Source organism: Melanotaenia boesemani, chromosome 3 (genome assembly GCF_017639745.1).
Source record: "Melanotaenia boesemani isolate fMelBoe1 chromosome 3, fMelBoe1.pri, whole genome shotgun sequence".
In the NCBI taxonomy this organism is placed as follows: Eukaryota; Metazoa; Chordata; class Actinopteri; order Atheriniformes; family Melanotaeniidae; genus Melanotaenia; species Melanotaenia boesemani.
Window position 1 is genome coordinate 22,697,717 of NC_055684.1, and position 14,056 is coordinate 22,711,772.

The 14,056-nt window shown below is 38.3% G+C and overlaps 1 protein-coding gene across 1 annotated transcript; it reads right to left on the reverse strand.

Annotated features, from left to right (window-relative positions):
- Window positions 1-2,261: 2,261 nt before the first annotated feature.
- wnt2ba (wingless-type MMTV integration site family, member 2Ba) lies at window positions 2,262-12,492 on the reverse strand. The gene is made up of 5 exons (XM_041981685.1): window positions 11,885-12,492; window positions 8,880-9,100; window positions 7,827-8,104; window positions 5,788-6,052; window positions 2,262-2,972 (listed from the first exon to the last, which is right to left on the reverse strand). The coding sequence occupies exons 1-5, from the start codon at window positions 12,025-12,027 to the stop codon at window positions 2,743-2,745; spliced, it is 1,137 nt and encodes a 378-aa protein (XP_041837619.1). The 5' UTR covers window positions 12,028-12,492; the 3' UTR covers window positions 2,262-2,742.
- Between the last annotated feature and the right edge of the window lie 1,564 nt (window positions 12,493-14,056).

Consider the following 14,056-nt stretch of genomic DNA (forward strand, 5'->3'; position numbering starts at 1 on the left):
CCTGCTTAAGTATTTTTGAGAAAGAACTCTAACATTCTTGTCACTGATGTTGGAGTTCTGTCATCTATTTATAAACACATTACATGAGATTTACTTCTGAATTTTACTCCTTTTTTCTGCAACTCACTATGATACCAAGCTAATGAACACAACAGTTATGTAACTAAGTCCAATGTCACGGTCGGTTAATATGGGCAATCTTTTTCTCTAAGAAAAAATTTTTCAACTAAACATTTTCAGAGAGAGCAGAAATGGCATCATTATTACTTTCATTTCATTTCAGGGTTCATGAGTTACAGTTTGTAAGCGTTGATGACAGCTTTTAACACCACTTTGTTAGTGTCCATGAATGCAAAGCATCCATACAGACCACTCTGTCCCCTAGGACCATTTTAGATCTGAAATGTTAAATTGAGATGCCCCTTTGATATGACTATGATGGCAGAGAATCCCAGTGATGCCACTTCTGTTATTTTTACAGACTTCAGCTGGATCACACATGGTGGAGGACAAAGCACCACACTTCCTATATCAAATATAAATGTATCTATAATATATAATAATATACTGTCTCTGTGTGCAGTTTAGAATGATGCCCATTGACAATTATATAAGTTACATGCTTCAAAATTCCTAATAGATAATAGATTTGGCTCTTAGGAGTATTATAAGATTGTTTGCTCTTGCTAGCCATGTCTACCATCTGTCAGTCCTCTTACATTACAGGAAAATATACTCTGGAATTACCTGACATTGAACTGACTGAACTGTAAACACTAACCTGGCTGTCTGCATTATTTTTATCCTCTCTATGCCATATCTGCAGTACAGCTAAAGCACAGGAGGCCACATAAGCGTTAAGCTCTAATAAGAGTGACAGCAGGTTGATCAGCAAGGTTTAATACAGAGCTACTAAGATATTTCTAGACTTGCATTTTGAGTTTGAAAATGCTTCCAGAGACCGTCAACACACCAAGACACTTTTCCACCAACCTCTGTCAGACTAGAAGTTTAAATTGGACAGACTACACAATGCACAATGAGACGTTGGTCTTGATTGAATGATATCCCTGTCAGAATACTTTATTGCTTTATTGAAATTGAAGAAAGCTAGAAATAAAAGTTAAGATAAGTTTTTAACACCATACCCAATAGATGAGCTCTTGTTTCATTACCACCCATCCAAACCCAAATTATTGTACAATTTCAGATGGGTTCCTGTAATTTAGGTAATCATTGTTCCACCTTTCTAATCTTTAAGACAAATAAAGCCGCCTTGCTCCTGTTGACATTCACATCAGGCTCTTTTGCTTGTAATTGACTTTTAACCTACTGTATCATTTAGTCTTGTTTGAAGCACTTTAGTTTGGCTCTCCCCCCTTATTACATGGATCTGAAACAATTCCCCAACTCTTAGCTTTCACAGCTTGATGTCATATTCATTTAGATCCATTAACCCTTCTGAGAGTTGTGTCTCCAAAGACCTAACATGGTGTCTGGTTAAAGTACCAGATGTTAGAAAGTCTCATTCAAATTCTGTGGCTACTTTTTGTCTTGGCCCAGTCTCATGAAATACTTCACTTCTCACAAACCAGCCAGAGGCGGTGGACATGTGCACAAAGGACTGAAAGCATGGTTGCATAAGATTGCGTTATAAATGTGGTCTGTCACAGTGTGATGAGAGAATAAACATGCTGTGGAAACTTTTGCAAGGAAGACAAAGCACTGAAAAAAGGCTGAATTTATAATGTTAAGATAAAGCCAATCAGATATGTTTGAAATTGGCAACAGGACTAGAACTCACACAGTCAGAAATGTAATTATTCCTTGATAATTCAGTTTGAATGTGCAGTTTCTGGTATTTAGCTGGCCTTGGCGGTGCCTTGTGTGATTGCATGCATTGTGCTGCTATAGACGTTGAGCCCTGAGATTCTTTTACATTATTTTGAATCAAATATGTTAAAATGACTTAACAGCTGTTTCTGTGGTACAGTTACCAATCTGAACTGCCTTCAGCAACATCAAGAGGTAGAAAGGAGAAAGATTTCCATGAAGCAACACAACCAGCATGTGTTAGACTTACTACAGCACAATATGCCGCATACTGTATGACAATCTTTCAAACACCAGGTTTGTGGAGCCTCACTTGAACTTTGTTCTTGATAGTTTCTTATTTTTAGTTCACAGTGAAATACTCATAGTTTAATTAATAAAGGAATTTTATATCTTCATACAATTTTAATTTGAAAGATGCACTAACATTTTTTATTGTATTTTAAGTGATTTATTGCAGTACCATACAAAAAAACATCTAGTCCTTCCCAGTAATCCAATGTTGATGCTTCTCTTGCTCTTGTTTTAGACTAAATGGTACTGTTATGGTCGTTTCTCTCATTCCTTTTGCTCACACAGTTGTATACTGTAAGACGGACAGGCATCTCATATTGGCCTTAATAAAGGGTACATTTACAAAAGCATATAATATAATCAACCATTACACATCAAAGATTTAGTCAGTTTTATAAATGCTTGAAAAATTGCTGTTAAAAACTATACATGGTCTGTAACTGGACTAAATGTATGGTTTATCATCATCCAATCAGGGTTTGTGAAAGTGTCTGTGTCACGAATTGCTAAAATATCACAAGCTGAGGTATAACAGTCACGAGATTCCCCTTAAAGGAAGTCATAAGAGCAGAGGTTATTGAGTCAGTTGCTCCTGAGTTTGGCCAGATCTCCTTGCTAGGTTGTGTCCAGCCAATCAGGTCGCTTGTGAGGCTTGCAGGTGTGAACGTCCACAACGTCCTCACAGTCTTTACACTCCACAGCACAGCACCACTTGAACTTGCACTCACACTTGGAGACCCGTTTGACACGCATGGTGTCGTAGCCTCGTCCGCAGCACATGACTTCACAACCATCTGTACCTCTTGAAGACTTGTTGCACACTCTGCCAGCTGTTCCCAAGGAGCCTGAAAAGACATGAGACGAGTGGAAAAATCTTGCAGTGTTTGTGTCCTGTGGGGAATATTGACTTCTGACTCCAGCCTTTTACAAGCCAAAATAAATGGGTAAACTTTATTAAAAGTAATGGAAAAAACATGTTCACCTGAAGGAAACAAAAAAAAAAATCATGAAAACAATGACACTAAGATTTTGCTGTATAATGTATAAACTAATAAACAATTCAAGTGCATATAAGATACAACAAATTTTACACATCAGAGCCAGTCAAAGGCAGAGAAAGGGTGGGTCTTCTACTCTGGGTCTGACCCAGAGAGTCAGACTGATGCTACACATGAACCACATGCTAGCAACTGGTAAAATGAAAACAGATGCTAACTGCTGTTAACTTAAGATGAAGAGAACTATTGATATTTTTATGTTAAGAACAGTACTGTGCTGCTTGTTATAAAATTCCTTCATCCTCACTCTCAAAGCTTTGGTCTAGTTCTTACACATTCAGCAGATCATCATCTCTGCTACAAAGAGCAACGAAGACATCATAGGACTCAGAGCCAGAGTCAACTGAAAACATAAAGACCAAAATATATGCATTTCAGAAAGACTAGATAGCCCAGTTTCTGTGGCTTAACTTTACCAAACTGGCCATTGTAATGCACTGTCTGTTGCAAAAAAATTCTCCAAAGCGTTTCCCTGCTCCAACACACCTGATTCAAATTGAATGGATGCCTCAACAGCTTGTTGTCAAGTTGTGCCCAAGCATTTTTACCCATTAATCTGCATTAGGTGTGCTGCAACAGGAAATATCCAAAACCTGAAGAATTGCAACACTTGAGAACAAGGCTTTGCTCACCTCTGCTCCAAAGTGTGATTTTGGTTGGGCTAGATTGAATCAAAACCCTGAAAAAAACACAATATCTCAAAGAAAAACATAATCTATTATGACTATTTCCTGGCCAAGAATTTGCCCTACAATGAATGTGTAGCTAGTGGCAAAGCAGTTACTCTGATAATTGTTGTTCTGTTTTGTTTGCTTGTGTTTTTATTAATAGATCCCAGAGGATGAAACTAAACTGCTTAGCTTTTCTTGTAGCCCTACCAAGTTTCATATTTGTCATTTGAGCAAAATGACCAAATAAAAATTCTTTTTTTCGTGTCATTATCTGCATAGCGTTAAAGAAAAATCTAGTTTCACTGTTGAGAATGAAATACTTTGGGTGCTTCCACATTGGCACGGGTTGATCAGCTTTAAACAAACCCTGGTACACTTCCATGGATAGTACAGTTTGTTTGTAGTTGTGTCAAGGCTTATTAGCACCTTGCTGCAGACCAAAAAAACATGAAATAAAACTTGAATTTTAGAAACGGAGGGGTCTCGGTTCATTTGTAACTGAACCCTGGTGAGATACACTCACAATATAAATGCAAACAGACAATGCAGTGCACCAAAGTGACGCTTGCTGGCTCGCCTGGTGCTCATATTGGACAGCTTCTTGTGAAAACTGTATTACTTTGAATGATAAAATAAAAACAGAAACTCTAAGACTGCATAAATTTGGTGTTGCTCCATTGTTTACTTGTGGTGAACATGGTGGCAGGTGGGGAGAAAATTTATTCATCCCTAAAAAAAAAAAAAAAAAGTGCTCCTTGTGTTCCTTAGTTGACCAAAACCACAATCATCTAACGCTAACTGGGCAACAGCTAATGCTGGCAGTTTACCAACAGCAGTGGAGATGTTGATGCTGAAAACTGAGGCTGTGATTTCCAAACAGAAGTATCACTTTTCCCACACTCTTCAGGGGGGATTAGCCTTCCCAAGTGAATAGTCCAAGACCCAAACACAATTGTGTCCATGTAGTCAGGTGTACACTATAAGTCTAAGATCGGATGCCAGGTCTAATAATGTGCATCCCTGAAGTAAAGACAAAAGGATAAGAGGACATATTTCCTCCCCAGGCTCAGGGAGTGGAGTTTAATACTGACCAAAGGAAGAATTTGAAAAATAAGCCTGCATGTATCCTTAGGCTGTGAATTCCTTTACAATGGAGATTAGCAGTGAGGCGGGTCATGGGCTACCTTTTAACAAGGAAAGACAACCTGTCTTTTGAGTGTACACACCTTCATTGCCCCTCAGTTGTCAAAGTGCAACCAAGCTAACTGCAGGGAGGAGCAGAGGAATCTGTTAAGTTAGTACCTTCATATCCCCTGCATATGTTATCTTGCCTAACCTATTAACAGTCAGCTCCTTCATGCTCTACTGAAGGTGCTGGGTTGGAAGACAGAGACGGAGCCTAACAAGGCAAAGCAAACATTAGGAATTAAAGGAGATGTTAAAGGTCAAATGATTGAACTTTAAGCTGTGAAGGAATGCAAACCTTCAGTGGTCTGATTCTCTTAAATGATGTTGAACTAACATAGGGCTCACCAACTGTTAACAATTTCCCATAACAACATTCTATGAAAAATATAATAATGTATAGCTATGTTCAACATTATAAATTACATTATTAAAAAAACACTTTTGTAAAAGTAAAATATTGCAAATTGTGTACCAGAATACACACACAGTTGTTTTTTTGCTTTTATACATATATATATATATATATATATAAAAGCAAAAAAACATCAGAATAAAAAAGTAATACAAAAACGTTTCTTACCACAATGGACAAGACTGTGAATAGAAAGCACTGGCAAACTATTCATGTTTAATTGAAAAAAAAAAATAATAAAATATTTAACTGAGCTCAGTTACAAGGCTATTCAAAGTTTACCCTGCTTTACTGCTGCAAGAAAATCTATATTTATCATTCCGTCACTCACCTGCTGCACGGTCCATGAGACAGTAATCTGGAGAGTTCTCAACATAGACTAATTCATTCTTGGTGCTTCTCCTGAAGTCCTTGTCGGCCACCATGAAGCCAGTCCCATCCTGGTTCATTGTCACCTCGATGGCTGTATTGTACTTCTTACGAAGATAGTCTCCAGTTCGCCTGAAGTCAGACATAGCCAGCCAACAGGTTCTCAGAGAACAGGAACCACTGACCCCGTGACACTTGCACTCCAGCTTCATAAAGCGCTTCACTGCCTAGAGCAGAGGTCAGAGGTGACAGGGTGTTAAGGCTATGACGTTGCTTATGGTGTGATGTAGGTGTGATCACCCAGCTGATATGGATTGTTCCAGGGACTTTTAAGGTTTTTCAGAACTTTTTAAAACACCATTGGTCCAAATGCCTAAATATACATGCATGTTTGCTCACAAATGTCACATTTATTATAAAATGAGCCCATCTCCCTGTGGTCAAAAAATGTTGCCTGCCTGGTTCTACTGTCAGTTGTTTCAATGAACCTTAATAAAGACTAAAATCTTTACAATTTTACTTATAACCTGTGGTTTATGCTATTACTAAACCAGGATTTTAAGATGCTAACAAAGAAGAGAGCATATGTCCATCAGCAGAGTCCTATAGCCAGTACAGCTACTAATGGGATTCACAAGTGTGATTTTGTGATTTTACCTATTAAGCTGTGAAATATATCAGCAACACTTTGTTGTTGGTAGAAAATAATGACAGATTTCCTAAAGTGCAGAGGGAAGAGCAGACATTGGTTTCAGTTTTGCAGTTTTGTGACAACATGGAATACTACTGAATAAAGTACTGTCATTACAAAAAAAAAAGTAAGCAATCAGTAAAACTGCTTATTTAAGCAACGATTCTTTACCTTTATTTCTAAAAAATAATAATAATAAAAGTAATTAAAGACAGAGGAAAGGGCAGACAGTGAAACCCAGGGTTTATCTAGCCCTTGTGTAATGAAGGAATTCCAAATTTTATATTATTTCTGCACTCTTACATGCAGTTTTCCCAGCTTGGACAAAGTCAGCTTATACCTTGCAAAGACATTGTGCCTTAGGCCCTGTTCACACCACAACGCTGAGACAGTAAAACACAAAAGTTTTGTTGTGTTCTGGCCTCTAGTTTACATGGTAACAATGTTTTGGGAGGGTAAAACTGCAAAGATTTGACAACGGCCTCCAAATTTTCTCACAACACGAGTCCTGTCAGTGTAAATGGGAAGTGGAATCTTTTGACGACAATGACGTATTTCATGTCACCTCGCACTTGAGCACTCAGACCCTGCTTAACCCGCGAAAACAGTGGCGGATCTTCGTGTCATGTTTGGGCTGCTACATCTTTTTAATTTATTTGGTCTGTTGAAGCAAAACTTGTTTCTGGTAGAGTATTTATGCCGTCATAATACATAACCATTCCGTTGGGTTGTGTTTTGAGGTCTTATAAAGATACGGTGCACACCTGTGTGTTGATGCAAAGTTTCAATGCCCACTAGAGGCCTGGCATGCGCACTACATCTTTTCTGGTCCTCACATATATTGTTTTTAATTTCACTCTTGTGTAAATGCTCTTTTTTTTTTTTTTTTTTTTTAATGCAAAAAAAAAGAAAAATCTGTTTTTTGTGTGGAAACATTGTCATGTAAACAGGGCCTAAGAAGGGATTATAACCAATTATCCATAGCCAACATGAGCAAAGTAGTCGAGTGGTTGACTCCACCCCCTAAAACCTGCTGCAATGAACAGAGCTGTAAAATTATGGTGGAAAAGAGAGCTATTGTATTCAGTCCCTGTGGTATTTTGACCAAAGCATGGCACATACATGTACTTAAGATCTCAGAAAATTGTGCCAACTTCTGGGAAACCATAGGGCATATTATACGTCCTTTAAATATGGAAATGTTAGGGTGATGTCAGCTATATGAGACATATATTACAGTAACAACCGTTAAAAAAAAATTGCTTCTTAACTGAATAAAGCAAATTTAAAGATCAAATATTGCTGCTCACCATCCGACCACATCTGTTGTTGTGCAGGTTCATCAGTGCTTGAGCATCTTTCACCATCCTCTCTCGAGCATCTACAAAAGCTTTGGCAAATTTTATGCCATAGTTGATGTTGTCGCTACAGCCACCCCAGTCAAAACTGCCCCTGTCATCGCTGGCCTGGCCACGCTTGTGACTGTCGCAGTTGCAGATCTTAAGCTCTCCCTCACTGCAGGCCCTGGTGATGGCGTAGACCACACCAGCTGAAGAGATGGCATACACAAATGCTGCCTCTCGACTGCCTGAGTGGACAAGAATAAGAAATTTTAAAAGATGTGACAGGTAGAAAAGAAACCAACATATTGATTGTAAAGTGTTATAATACCTTGACTTAAAAAAAGATTTAAAGTTGTCTTTAAATACCGAAGTTCTTGGTGTGAAAGAAACTAACTTTTTTTAAACAGCAAAAATGTCATTCAGCTTTTTTAACTATTCATTCAATTAATGGTGGATTATTCAGGCAAAGGTTGCAGCATTTTAGCTGAAACTTCCGAATCAAATCAACTCTCTTTTCACTTGTTTTAATTTACACAGATGGCAGATTTCTCATCTGAACTGTGTTTTCATGTCAGACTAGGAGAGATTTGGGGGTTATTTGGTCTGGATGTCCCGCCAGCCTCCTGTTCCCATTCCTGCTCACGCAATGAGGCAGAACACAGGCGAAATGTCAGAGAGCATAGCTTTGTCTGGCTGCCAGAAACATCTACCCAAATATTTACATCTTCTATTACTGTTTATACATCACCAGTGTGGATCTCTCAATCTGCTACTTGTTTTCAGAGAACATCCACTTTCCCAATCTTTCTTCATTCCAGAGAAGGTAAAATAACCCACAACACTTTCTCTTTCTGTTTGTATTACAGGTTTAAGTTGATTTACTAGGACACCTATTAATTCTCTGCTTATCTGGAAACAAAGGAGACATTTACCAGGATGATTAACTGGAGTATCATTAATTTAAACAACCTCTGTTGCATATCACACAGATAGAAATCCCAGCTGCATGTGCAGACTCACTTCGCAGCATCACTCTGCCAAAAACAGTGTGGTCCCTGTCCAGCGTGCTGCAGTTCCAGCGGTGGTGTCGGAACTGGTGCTGGCACTCCTTGATCCACTCTTTGGCTCCTTTGCTAATGGACTGCATGAGGTCCGGGTGCTGCTGGCAGAGCTGCCGCTGCTTGCTCACCAGACCAGGAATGTTGTTACATATCACCCGAGCCCCCAACGCTCCGATATACCTGCATGCACACATCCAGCAGAGTGAATGATAAGTTAAGTGGGAATCATAGTGATGTTGTAGTTATTTTCATTTTCATTCAGGATTTGGCTTTCCAATCGTTTTTTTTATTTGGAACTGTGGGAGATCTCTCCCTTTTTTTGTTTCACATACAGTTTAGAAAGCCTAAACTCTGACTCACAAAACTGTGAGTCAGAGTTATAAAACAAGAATATAAACTGTGTTTATATTCTTGTTTTATAACTCCACAGTTCTAAGTAATTGTAGAGATAGAAGCATACTTTATGGTTACAGTGAGTGCAAGGACAGCAGTGGAGTACCATCCATGCCAGAAAATGGCTAATGTGCTTGAAAGGTTTTTTTTTGTTGTTTTTTTCATGCATTTACTATGATGTCCATATTACGACTTGTCCTAAAAGCTTTCAGTTTCACTATTAGTAAATTCTACCAGCTAAAATCTGAGCATATATCCATAAATGTCCTAAGAAGCATCTCAGAGAGCTCCTAACTTCACTTAAAAACTTAGCTAACTTAGCTAGCTTCAGAGTGATTCTGGTCCAAGCTCAGAGCAACTCTGACCAACTTAAGTTAGTGAGGAGGTGGGACTGACCCTGCTGCTATGACGCATCATTTAAAAACTCATCCCTTGATTTCCGCTCCTTTCAGCTGATTTTTTTTAATTGTGTCTTGCAAGACCTTTAACTTTTAAAAATACTGAACATATATTAATAGTTTGATAGCTAATACTAAAATGTTCTGTCATCTATTTTTTCTTTAATGCCAGAAAAACAATGCATTAAGCTGCTCATCACACTGTATTTGCATGTTTCATTCATACAAATGTATAATATGAACCTTGATTTTAATCATTCACAAAAAATGTTTAAGAAAAATAAAAAATACACAAACACACAAATGCTTCAGAAACTCTATAGCTTGTTAAATCTTTAACAACTTTTCTGTTCTTACATGGACCAACATTTCTTTTCTTTACAAAATGATAAAAACACACCAACTACGTGTCATTGGTTGATGTTATCCTATTTCAAGTTTAGATGCATCCTGATCCTGATCGCTGTTAAGTCAATATATCAGCGAATCCCTAGTTTAGACAAAAGGAAGCAGGCTGTTTTAGCATTTCCAGTTTGCTTAAATAATCTGGGTGCTGGTTCTACCTTTATATTTGGCACAAAGATATGACAATAGTATCGGTAATGAAGACAGAGTTTTCTAAAAAATCCAGATAAGAAGGTTTAGAGAATTGTTTATATATAATTATTCACATTTATGAAATTAGATAATCAAGATTCCTAGTGCCCCTACTTTTTCACATTCAAGCATCTTGTCTCCTATATGGAGATACTCAGGATGTAGAAGAGATTATTAAATTCCTCACGTTCAGTGAAAAGTCTTTGCTTCCTGCATTTTTAGACATAATCCCTAACTTTGTAGCAACTCCTAAGATGTTGGATCACATGCTGGTGGCATTTTGACGCTTGGGGGTCTCTTATCAGACAGACATGAGGACAGTCATCTACAGTGCAAGTGGGTGCTCCACCACATGATTTTTATCCCTCCCTCTTTAAGCCTGCACCTCTACTCTCCATCCGGATATCCTTATAGTCCCTAATCATAGCCACTTTTTTGTTGCCTGGCCACTAAGACAGAAGCAGACGTAGCAGGCAGTTTCCACTCCTGTTATGGCTTTCTCTGCACTGTTCTAACTGCGATCTGCCTGAGCAATAAAGCAGAACAGAAGCACTACCTGTGTTTATTGTGTGTTGCACATACCAGCACTGCCAAAAAACCTCCGACTGTCTCCAAGAGGACACACACATAGAAAGAGAGAGAGAAGTAGGCCCTGTGCAGTGAGGCACACAGTTCTCATCTGAATTATCATCATGGTTAAAATGGTCCCAGAAAAAAGCAAATCATAATCATCAGGACACAAAGATCCTCCAGTCTCTCCCTCTTTGTCTTTTACTTTTAACTCTAAAATTCCTCCTCTGTAATATATTTGCATAGGACAATAAATATATGCAAAGAGAAACATAGGATGATTTGCTTTTATATTTACTAAGAAATCATATTATAAAGTTATGCAGAAGGAACCTCAGAGATGCTTTACTTTGGTTAGATTATGGGAAACGAGATTAAAAAACACATCAAATAAATGTTCTTTTAAGGGTGACTCAAAATAAGGGATCGGCTAATTCAGGTGAGATGGACGGAGGGGGGTGCTAACTCTCTGTGAGGTGTAAAACCTCATGTGAATTCATCAAGGGGCATTTGTTCATGCACCAATGCCTGCACCTGCCATTTACTTCAGCCAAGATGGATGGATAAGGGAATTTTCTGGATGTGTTATTAAACATCAGTACAAAGTGAGATGTTCAGCGCAGCGCAGATGTTTGTGCTGAAGATTAATGGCAGCGGAATCCCCCTAAAGGAGATTAAAGTAATCTTTAATAGGTATGTTAGAAAACGATGGCAAAGGATTTGGGTGTGCGGAGAAATGAGCAGACAAGCTATTTAAATACAAAAATGAATTAGAGGAATGTAATATTTTTAAAAAGAAAACAAACATTCATAATGTGTAACAATGAAGTGACGCTGAAGTGAAGGCAGCGCATGTATTTAGGTCAATTAAGAACTCTTATCTGTAAAAATCAACCTGTCTTTGAATTGCATGCACTCTTAACTTTATGCAGCAATTTTAACCTAAAACGTAAAGTTTTAGTTTTAGCTTATTAAAGTCTTGAGGATCAAACAAGACCACACTCACCACCATGATGAATCCACCCTCGGCGTGAAAATGAGCAGGAGGAGGATGAAAATGGGTTTGGAGTGATGTTTTTTTGCTCCCTTTCTGATCCCCATAGCACTGCTGCCGTCTGATAAGCCCCGAGATTTCATCAGACAAATCATGTTTGTTCCTCTCAGGTGTTGGCAAAAGATACACAGTCAGGTGTGAAAGTCCCCGGCGCCTGTCCGCCGTCCATCATCGAGTAACAATCAGAACTCCAAATAGAGGAAAAGTGCTTTCAAACTCCATCATATAGGTGTTGTTTAAATGCAATACATTCAGCTTACAGTTACGGTCAGTCAGTTTGAGTCATTGCTCCCACAATCACCTTCGGCACTGGAGTTGTACTTAATGATCTTTATGAGTCCACGACGGCTGATTTCTCGTTCGGTCTTGAAGAAATTCACCTCACTGGCAGTTGCATTTCCGATTTAAGTTCCCTTAAGCTGCGCCAAGTTGCTCTAAAACCTGTGTGTCTGCAACTAAAGTGATCAAATTCGCATAAATCACATAAAAGAAAAGAAAAGAAAACTAACAAAAAAGTCCATGAAAAGATTATCCAAGGATGGAACTGTGCGCACCTTTCCTCCTACAGCCGGGAATGAAGATGCGCACCGAAATAACGCTTCGCTCCGCTTTGGCGCGTCAGCTGTCTGCAGCCGCCTCCCTCATGCCTGCACCCTGCTCCGTCAAAAACTTAAACACAACTGTATTTACACCAACAGACTGATTATCTGATTATAATCTATCCCTGCCTATGATAGCCGCTGGGTTTAAACCCAGCTCTAAGCTTGTACCAGTCATCATACTCTCTGACGATTATCAGCTGCTCAGACTTTGATCAATTTTAGTTCATCATGTGAAACTTTCTGTCAAAAATCAAAAACCATGAGTCATGGTACATTCCTGAGTAGATAAATTGAGTCATATAAGTGAACCAAAAGGCTTTCCATAACAATTATGTTTAATACTTTATACACAAAGATGTGTTGATGGTGGACAAAAATAAGAATTTTGCTTAATGTAACTATTTCTTAATCTACTTTTGCAGATGAAATAAAAGGTTGATGGAAACATTGGGGATATTGCCACTGAGCTGTGAGTTGTGTAGGGTCATAAGGGTCAGTCATAAGGGCACAAGGATCAGAGACTCCTTCTCACAAAACAAGAGCCACAATACAACCTTAGTAAGATTGGTAAAAATGCATTCATGGGAGGAGAAGATAGATCAGAGAACTGATTGGCTATAAGAGATGGGAAAACAGTAACTAAGAATGTCCAATTTTAATCAAACAATAGATTAAAAAAAATAAGAAAGAAATGGATCACAAAATAAAGAATAAACAATATGAGACACAAATTACCCACAAAAAAATTTAAAAAGATCATGAAGACAGATTGGTTGAAAACAGCCTAGAGTAGAAACAATAATGATAAAAAAAATTTTTTTTAAAAAGTAAAATTTCTGCACAGTAAAAAACAGTCTCAAAGCTTACCTGCATAGTTTCTGGCCATTTGTTTCTGTAATCAGTCTGAACTAATCCCTCCATGTGTAGAGGACACAGCAATGCAATTTCAACTTCAGCTCTGAGTCGTCGTACATGATTTTTCACATTTGTGTGCCCACAAAGTAATTCTGTATAACCTTTAGGGGGACTTTCTATTACAAACCAAATTTCAAACAAGCATTTCTAAAATTTTAGATGAGGCCCAGATTCAACAAACATTTAAAGGCAGTTTTGCAATCTTTTTTTTTGTTTACTTTTTATGTAATTTGCAAAATTCTCCCAACTTGCTAAACATGCAGCATAGGTGCACATTAACCTCTTCTTGTTGCACAATGGACAGGCATCCAGTCAATGTTGCATTTTTCTGTAGTGTGACCACAGTCAGCCCCAGTTACAATCAGTTAGAGGAAAACCAGGATCCTTCAGCAGATGGACCGAACCCTCACACAGTCCTTTAAACATTATCAAATCTGTCTGGATTCACATAAAGAAGCAGACGATCCAAAGACAGTGTAAATCCACAGGAACATTGCAGCAGTTTCACCCACCTATTTGCCAAGCGCCTTGAGCACATGTACGGTAGAGAACTGGAGCTAATATTTATTTAATTTATTTGGTCTTTTTGTGTGTTCCCATTTGCATT